At 51.1% G+C, this 10,000-nt stretch overlaps 2 protein-coding genes across 3 annotated transcripts in view; one reads left to right on the top strand and one right to left on the bottom strand.

Annotated features, from left to right (window-relative positions):
- Window positions 1–10,000, top strand: part of LOC110518778 (pyruvate carboxylase, mitochondrial) — a 484,892-nt gene that overhangs the window by 294,403 nt on the left and 180,489 nt on the right.
- Window positions 1–10,000, bottom strand: part of LOC110515519 (leucine-rich repeat and fibronectin type-III domain-containing protein 4) — a 77,589-nt gene that overhangs the window by 1,833 nt on the left and 65,756 nt on the right. For both annotated transcript variants that reach the window (XM_036987223.2, XM_090183405.1), the window contains 2 exons: window positions 410–527; window positions 1–142 (listed from right to left, as the gene is read on the bottom strand). The exon at window positions 1–142 is cut by the window's left edge. In XM_036987223.2, coding sequence (XP_036843118.2) covers window positions 1–142; window positions 410–527 — 260 coding nt within the window. The remainder of the gene's footprint in view (window positions 143–409; window positions 528–10,000) is intronic.

Genomic DNA, 10,000 nt, shown 5'->3' with positions numbered 1-10,000 from the left:
TCAGCGCCACGGTGAACACCAGCAGTGTTACCACTATAATGCCTCCGACCAGGATTGTCAGGGTTCCACCCAGGAAGTGGGCCTGCAGAGATTTGCATTCTGGGTAGAGTTCTTTAGTGCTGAACTGGGCGCAGCCAAGAACCTTGAAAAAAGAGAGAAAAAAGAGAGAAATTGAGAGGAAAAAAAAGGTTGAATGACTGTAGATCATTTAAGAGAGATAAGATAATGTATTATTAACCAAACCCCCAAAATCACTGTTTTTAAAGCATTGAGGAAAGAGAAAGAGACAGAGAAATAGGGAGAGAGAGAGAGATAGGGAGAGAGAGAGAGAGATAGGGAGAGAGAGAGAGACAAGGAGAGAGAGAGAGAGAGAGAGAGAGAGAGAGAGAGAGAGAGAGAGAGAGAGCACCTTGGTTGCGGCCAGTGAGGTGACGATGTCATCAAAGATGGCCAGGACACACAGGTTGTAGTCCGCTCCAGAAACCAGGTTCTTCAACATGAAACTGTTACTGGTAGACGGGAGGATCCTGGAAGAGAGAGAAAGAGGAATGAAGTTAAAGAAAGAAAACTGTCTATACCTTATCTTTGACAATTATTTATTTTAACATGATTATTCTTTGGGTGCCTCTGAAATGGAGAGGAAAGGATATGCCGCAACAGAGATGAGCAATAAATGAGGGGAGAGAGAGAGAGAGAGAGAGAGAGAGAGGGAGAGATTGAGAGAGATTGAGAGGGAGAGAGAGAGATTGAGATGGAGAGGGAGAGAGAGGGAGAGGGAGAGGGAGAGGGAGAGGGAGAGAGATTGAGACGGAGAGAGAGAGAAAATGACTCTGTTAAATAGAAGAGCTGAGTGGAATTATGAAAATAAACTCCTCATTACAGCTGCAGACAGACAGACGTGTGATTATAAATTGTGTGCCTCCAAATTGGAGAAGAAATGGTGCATGCAGCAATAGAGATGAGAGAGAAAGACAGGAGAGAGAGAGAGACAGGAGAGGGAGAGAGACAGGGAGAGAGAGAGAGAGACGGGGAGAGAGAGAGAGACAGGAGAGAGAGACAGGAGAGAGAGAGAGAGAAATGAGAGAGAGACAGGGAGAGAGAGAGAGAGAGAGAGGGAGAGAGAGAGACAGGGAGAGAGAGAGAGACAGGAGAGAGAGAGAGAGAGAGACAGGAGAGAGAGAGAGAGACAGGAGAGAGAGAGAGACGTGAGAGAGACAGAGACAGGAGAGAGAGAGAGAGAGAGACAGGAGAGAGAGAGAGAGACGGGGAGAGAGAGACAGGGAGAGAGATAGAGAGACAGGAGAGAGAGAGAGACAGGAGAGAGACAGAGACAGGAGATAGAGAGAGAGAGACAGGAGGGGAAGACAGGAGAGAGAGAGACAGGAGAGAGAGATAGGGAGAGAGAGACGGTAGAGAGAGAGAGAGAGACAGGAGAGAAAGAGAGACATGAGAGAGAGAGACACAAGGAGAGAGAGAGAGACATAGATAGAGACAGTGAGAGAGAAAGACAGAGTGAGAAACAGGGAGAGACACAGGGAGGGAGAGAGACAGACAGAGAGACAGAGGCAGGGAGAGACAGACAGACAGAGAGAGAGAGGCAGGGAGAGACAGACAGACAGAGAGAAAGAGAAAGATACTTTTTGACTTGTTGTCTTTCTTTACTGAAACTTTCTCATTTCATTTAAAACTCACCACTCCCACCCTTTAGAAAACCCCAAATATATCCTGTACTGCATACATGTACCATACTCACCTTTCTATCTACCACATGATACAAACCAACATCACAATACCCAAAACAATACCCACTCCTACAACCGTATATCCAAACATCCTCCCCAGCTATACAGACAGCCCCCCCCCCCAACACACCATGTCTCCTGAAACATCCTCCCCAGCTATACAGACAGCCTCCCAACACACCATATCTCCTGAAACATCTTCCCCAGCTATACAGACAGCCTCCCAACACACCATATCTCCTGAAACATCTTCCCCAGCTATACAGACAGCCTCCCAACACACCATATCTCCTGAAACATCTTCCCCAGCTAGATAGACAGCCCCCCCCCAACACACCATATCTCCTGAAACATCTTCCCCAGCTATGCAGACAGCCCCCCCCCCCCAACACACCATATCTCCTGAAACATCTTCCCCAGCTATGCAGACAGCCCCCCCCCCCCAACACACCATATCTCCTGAAACATCCTCCCCAGCTAGACAGACAGCCCCCCAACACACCATATCTCCTGAAACATCTTCCCCAGCTATACAGACAGCCCCCCAACACACCATATCTCCTGAAACATCTTCCCCAGCTATACAGACAGCCCCCCAACACACCATATCTCCTGAAACATCTTCCCCAGCTATACAGACAGCCCCCCAACACACCATATCTCCTGAAACATCTTCCCCAGCTATACAGACAGCCCCCCAACACAACATATCTCCTGAAACATCTTCCCCAACTATACAGACGGCACCCCCCCAACACACCATATCACCTGAAACATCTTCCCCAGCTATACAGACAGCCCCCCAACACACCATATCTCCTGAAACATCTTCCCCAGCTATACAGACAGCCCCCCCCCCCAACACACCATATCTCCTGAAACATCTTCCCCAGCTATACAGACGCCCCCCCCAACACACCATATCTCCTGAAACATCTTCCCCAGCTATACAGACACCCCCCCCCCCCCCAACACACCATATCTCCTGAAACATCTTCCCCAGCTATACAGACGCCCCCCCCCCAACACACCATATCTCCTGAAACATCTTCCCCAGCTATACAGACCCCCCCCCCCAACACACCATATCTCCTGAAACATCTTCCCCAGCTAGACAGACAGCCCCCCAACACACCATATCTCCTGAAACATCTCCACACGTTTTATCATTTTTTAGAACTCAAATTCCACCCTAATGCGCGCAGAGACCATCCCATTAAACAATAGTAAAGGGTCTGTTACCCCCCCCAACCTTTGACCCTGCTCCTCCTGGTCAGCCAAATAGACAACTTTGCCTGAGCAAACAGATAATTCAACAAAACACATTTGGCCTTCTCCTTATTTGAATACCTGTATCCCATTATAACCATCCCAACAGTAAAAACCACCCCCGACCTCTCACACAGACATTCCAACAGAGACATTAACGGCATTAACCTGGCACACACAGAAAACACATGACGCACAGTTTCACTCATGACACAGAAAGGACACCCCTGTCCGACTCCCGGTTCAACCTGTACCAACCAGCTGTTAGTGGCCAAGGCTCCATGTAGAACCCTCCACTGGAGCTCCCCTGACCTCTTTGGTACTGGGGGTTTGTAGAGCCCCCTCCATCTAAAACCCACCATACTCTCTGCCCCACATACCCCCTGCCACTGATGTGCCCTCACTCCTGTTAGGCTCCTAATGTTCCTAACCATAACACAGAGGTTGTAGAGGGCTTTACCTCCCACCCCCTCAAACTCCCCCAGGCTCAGAGTGTTAAAATCTAAATCCTCCAGACCCCCAGTCTCCAGTCTCTGCCGTCACCTACAGTGGCGGAAACATTGGTGGCCCCTCTCCCTTTGGCCGCTCAAACACCCCCCCTTACTGGCTCAGACAGGGCCTCCTGGACCTCCTCCAGGAATCTCTCCCGCAGCCTAAGAGACGTTATTCCTGTTTGTTGTGCCAAGACTTCCAGGGTTTTCCACCCCTCCTCTCCCAGCAGTCTCAGGTCACCCAGCCTTTGTAACCCCCCTGCCATCAGTTGCCTCTGCAGGGTGGCCTACTGAACCGATCTCAAAGGGATGTCTGGGTTGTGGAAAATAGGCTCCTCCCACACACACAGCCCTTGCTCCACCCCCTTCTTGTGTGGGCCTTTGCAGCTGCCAGGCCCTCAGCACTGCAGAGTAGAAATCTGAGAGACCTGCTGTACTCAGCCTCTCCAGCTTCATGAGGAACAGCTGCCGGTCCAACCCTAATCCGCCAGCTCTCCTCAGTAACGTGCATGCTGGCTCCCTCCAGCCAACATCAGCATGGTACAGCAGTCTCTGCACCGCCTTTAGCCTGAAAGCAGCCATCCTGCTCTCCAGTTCCACCAGGCCCTGTCCTCCTTCGTGAACGGTCATGTACAACACTGCTGCCCTCAGCCAGTGATGGCCCGACCAGAAGAAGTCCACCAGCTTACGTTGCAGGTCAGACCGACGGGGGGATTGAGGACAGCCAGTTTATGCCACAGGGAAGATGACACCAGGTTGTTAATTATCAGCACCCTCCCTCTATGTGACACTTGGGACAGGAGCCACTTCCACCTGGCCAGTCTTGACACCACTGCCTGTAACAGCCCCTCCCAGTTCTTCCTGACCCACTTCTCGGAGCCCAGGTACAGCCCCAAAACTTTAAGCCCTTCACAACCCCACTACAAACCCCCTGGTAGCAGAGGAGGAGACCTATCCCCCCATGCCCCACATAACAGAGCTTTGCTCTTGCCCCAGTTTACCTCAGCTGATGAACCTCCCTCGTACACCTTCAGACTGGTCTCCAGTGCCTGCATATCTTGACCATCCCTGACCATCACAGAAACGTATTCTGCTGACACTGTTATTCCTGTCACCACACCCATGCCTGTCCAGCACACCCCCTGCAGTCTCCTGCGTAGCAGTCCTAGAAGAGGCTCAATGACTAGTGTATATAACTGCCCAGATAGAGGGCATCCTTGTCTAATGCCCCGTCTCACCCAGACTGGCCTACTGAACCCCCCTCCCATCCTGACCATACATGACGCCCCAGCATACAACAGCTTCACACAGGTCAAAAACCTCTTCCCAAACCCAAACACAGACATCACATTAAACATATACTCATGGTCCACTCTATCAAAAGCCTTCTCTTGATCTAAAGAGACCAGTCCAATGTTCACATTAGAACCTCTCGACAAGTCCAACATGTCCCTGATTCAGAACAAGTTGTCCGTGATTGAGCGTCCCGGTACACAATATGTTTCGTCCTTATGTACTATCGAGTCCAAATGGGACTTCAGTCTGTTAGAGAAGACTTTGGCAAATATCTTGTAGTCCTCACAGAGTAATGCCACAGGCCTCCAGTTCTTAAGTTCACACAAGTCCCCTTTTTTGGACAGGAGAGTCAGAGCCGCCTGACGGCAGCTCATCTGCAACTCTCCTACCCCGACGCATTCACAAAACACGCAAAAGAAGTCCTGTCCAATTATTCCCCAGAATTGTTTAGAAGACTCCACTGGGAGTCCACCGACCCCCGGTGCACGACTTGGGGACATCTGGGTTACGGCCTCTGCCAGTTCATGGGACAACAGAGGAATGCCCATTTCATTCCTCTGTGCCCGAGAGAGTTTAGGGAGTTCTGCAAACAAGACCTCAGCACACATAGGATCACACACTTCTGCCCGATACAACTCAGCATAAAACTCCACAGTCCGCTCCCGCATCTCCCCCACCACAGAGGTCACCCGCCCATCAGACAGCCATAGACAATGTATAACCTTGGCTTCACTGCTCTGTCTTTCCAAACCAAATAAGAAGGAGCTGGGAGCATCCATCTCCTTGAGCATGGAGAACCGAGCTCTTACAAGTGCTCCCTTTGCTTTAATGCTTTAACCTGGAAAAAACTGCCCAGGTCCCTACATAATTCAGCTAAATTAGCCTGGAGGCCTACATTGCCTTGCCCCACCATCTCTACCTCTATCTCACTAATACAACGCTCTAGTTCCCCCCAATACTCTCCTAGCCTCTGAGGATGAGAGAGCTGTGTACTGTTGACAGAAAAGCAGAATTTGAACTTTCCCCACATCCCACCATTGACTCAGAGACTCTTCGCTGCCCCCACCTTTCCCAAAAGGTCTGGAAACCTGAGCAAAAAAGGGCATCTTGTAAGAGCTTTATATTAAACTTCCAATAGGATGACTGCCGGGACCCTGGTGAAACAGACAGCCGAGCCATGGTTATGTGGTGATCCGAAAACCCCACCGGGAGAATGGTAGAGCCCAACAGCCTATTGATCCGATTCCTAGACATGTAAAACCGATGGGGTCGGGCTGCACTCACCCTAGCCCCAAAAACCTTCCCCATGTATACTGTCTTGTGTTGGGATCTTTAGTTCTCCAAACATCCACTAGGTCGAACTGATTAATGATGTCCCTTAACACTCCTACTTCACCATTTCTGTCTTTTGTAAAAATCCATTGTACAGTTCCAGTCCCCTCCAGACCACCAGCGTCTCCTCAGGCGCTACCTGTGAGAGTTCCTGTCTAAGACTCCCAAATAGAACCCCTCTTTCTCTCCCTGTGTTCGGCGCATACACATTTATAAAGACAAAGCCCATGTTGTTAATTTCTGCTTTAACAACAAGCAGACTACCTTTACACACCTCCTTTGAGGAGGTTTTCCAGACAGCCCCGGTGCAAAAGGACTGCCACTCCTGCACTAACATTTGTCCCATGGCTCAACACACTTGCCCCTTTCCACCAGAGCAGATGACTTCATTCACCAAATCACTATGCATCTCCTGCAGAAACAACACCTGTACTTTTTTTTGTTTTATACATTAATCCAACACACTCCTCTTTCCCACATCTCTGGCGCCATTTATATTGAGCGAGCCTACCTGAAGAGTCTCCAGAAGAAGTGGGAGAAAAGCCAGCAGAGAAAGAGACCAATAGAAAAGCTCAAAAAGCCCCAGTGTCAGAAAGGAAATACACATCTAAACAGTGTCTGAAGGTAAACCTTTACGCACTGTTGTGACTCACTTCCTCAACCTAAACCGTTTCCTGTTGAGACCCACGTCCTCAACCTAAACCGTTTCCTGGGTGAGAGGACACCAAGCCCCTCATTTTTCATAGCATGTTGTACTGATCTTACAAACGTTCTCGGATCAGAAAAAAAAGCATCAAGATGAACTTCTTTCCCCTTGGTCTCATTCAGGAACCTTGTCAGTTCTCTCAATGTGTACTTAGACCCCTCTCCTTGACTGGCTGTCAGCTCCGGGCCCATTGAAGAGGAGTCTGAAAAAAATAACTCCTCTTCCTCAGACTCACTTTCCTCCTCATCTTTATCTCCCACCCTGACTACCTGCCCTTCCTCTCTGGTCAGGGCCTCACCCACAGCAACAGGCAACGTTTCCATGGTGCCTTTGACCACACCCTTTTTCCTTTTCTGCTTGACACCCTCCTCCCCCCCCTAGTCTCTTACACTTCCCCACTATACTCTCCTCATCCACTAGCACAACCTGACTAGACCCAGCCTCATCTACACCACCCTCCTCCTCCTCCCCACAGTCTCTTACACTTCCCCACTATACTCTCCTCATCCACTAGAATAACCTGACTAGACCCAGCATCATCTACACAACCCTCCATAGGATGACTAAGCCCAGCCTCATCTACACCACCCTCCATAGGATGACTCGGCCCAGCCTCATCTACACTCATAGCATAACTAGACCCAGCCTCCACTACACCACCATCTCTAGCCTGACTAGGCCCAGCCTCATCTACCCCACCATCTCTAGCCTGACTAGACCCAGCCTCATCTACCCTAACATCTCTAGCCTGACTAGGCCCAGCCTCATCTACCCCACCATCTCTAGCCTGACTAGACCCAGCCTCATCTACCCCACCATCTCTAGCCTGACTAGGCCCAGCCTCATCTACCCCACCATCTATAGCCTGACTAGACCCAGCCTCATCTACCCCACCATCTCTAGCCTGACTAGGCCCAGCCTCATCTACCCCACCATCTATAGCCTGACTAGACCCAGCCTCCGCTACCCCACCATCTCTAGCCTGACTAGGCCCAGCCTCATCTACCCCACCATCTCTAGCCTGACTAGGCCCAGCCTCATCTACCCCACCATCTCTAGCCTGACTAGACCCAGCCTCCGCTACCACACCATCTCTAGCCTGACTAGACCCAGCCTCATCTACCCCACCATCTCTAGCCTGACTAGGCCCAGCCTCATCTACCCCACCATCTCTAGCCTGACTAGACCCAGCCTCCACTACACCACCATCTCTAGCCTGACTAGGCCCAGCCTCATCTACCCCACCATCTCTAGCCTGACTAGACCCAGCCTCCGATACCCCACCATCTCTTGCCTGACTAGACCCAGCTTCATCTACACCACCTTTCCTGGCATGACTAGGCCCAGCCTCATCTACAGTACCATCTCTAGCCTGACTAGGACCAGCCTCATCTACTCACCATCTATAGCCTGACTAGGCCCAGCCTCATCTACCCCACCATCTCTAGCCTGACTAGACCCAGACTCCACTACACCACCATCTCTAGCCTGACTAGGCCCAGCCTCATCTACCCCACCATCTCTTGCCTGACTAGACCCAGCCTCCGCAACACCACCATCTCTAGCCTGACTAGGCCCAGCCTCATCTAAACTCCAATCTCTAGCATGACTGGGCCCAGCCTCATCTACACTACCATCTATGACCTGACTAGGCCCAGCCTTATCACTACCACCTTCCCTAGCCTGACTAGCCCCAGCCTTATCTACACCACCATCTCTAGCCTTTCTAGGCCCAGCCTCATCTACACCACCATCTCTAGCCTGACTAGGCCCAGCCTCATCTACACCACCTTCCCTTCCATGACTAGGCCCAGCCTCATCTACACCACCTTCCCTTCCATGACTAGGCCCAGCCTCATCTACAACACCATCCCTGGCATGACTAGGCCCAGCCTCATCTACAACATCTTCCCTGGCATGACTAGGCGCAGCATCATCTACACCCTCATCCCTGGCATGACTAGAATCAGCCTCATCTACACCACCATCCCTGGCATGACTAGGCCCAGCCTCATCTACAGTACCATCCATGACTAGGCCCAGCCTTATCTACACCACCATCTCTAGCCTGACTAGACCCAGCCTCCGATACCCCACCATCTCTTGCCTGACTAGACCCAGCTTCATCTACACCACCTTCCCTGGCATGACTAGGCCCAGCCTCATCTACAGTACCATCTCTAGCCTGACTAGGCCCAGCCTCATCTACTCACCATCTATAGCCTGACTAGGCCCAGCCTTATCTACACCACCATCTCTAGCCTGACTAGTCCCAGCCTCATCTACACCACCATCTCTAGCCTGACTAGGCCCAGTCTCATCTACACCACCATCTCAAGCCAGACTAGGCCCAGCCTCATCTACACCACCATCTCTAGCCTGACTAGGCCCAGCTCATCTACACCACCATCTCTAGCCTGACTAGACCAATTCTCATCGACACAACCATCTATAACCTGACTAGACCCAGCCTTATCTACACCACCATCTATAACCTGACTAGGCCCAGCCTCATCTACACCACCATCTATAACCTGACTAGACCAATTCTCATCGACACAACCATCTATAACCTGACTAGACCCAGCCTTATCTACACCACCATCTATAACCTGACTAGGCCCAGCCTCATCTACACCACCATCTATAACCTGACTAGACCCAGCCTCATCTACACCACCTTCCCTGGCATGACTTGGCCCAGCCTCATCTACACCACCCTCATCTACACTACCATCTCTAGTCTGACTAGGCCCAGCCTTGTCTACACCACCTTCCCTGGCATCACTAGGCCCAGCCTCATCTACACCACCATCCATAGCATGACTAGGCCCAGCCTCATCTACACAACCATCTCTAGCATGACTAGGCCCAGCCTCATCTACACTACCATCTATAACATGACTAGACCCAGCCTTATCTACACCACCTTCCCTGGCATGACTAGGCCCAGCCTTATCTGCACCACCTTCCCTAGCCTGACTAGGCCCAGCCTTATCTACACCACCATCTCAAGCCTTTCTAGGCCCAGCCTCATCTACACCACCATCTCTAGCCTGACTAGGCCCAGCCTCATCTACACCACCATCTCTAGCCTGACTAGGCCCAGCCTCATCTACACCACCTTCCCTTCCATGACTAGTCCCAGCCTCATCTACACCACC

This window comes from Oncorhynchus mykiss, chromosome 9 (assembly GCF_057628025.1).
Source record: "Oncorhynchus mykiss isolate SJ-2025 chromosome 9, ASM5762802v1, whole genome shotgun sequence".
Lineage (NCBI taxonomy): Eukaryota > Metazoa > Chordata > Actinopteri > Salmoniformes > Salmonidae > Oncorhynchus > Oncorhynchus mykiss.
Note: the sequence above shows the minus strand (reverse complement) of the source record. Positions and strands in the feature narration are given on the sequence as shown.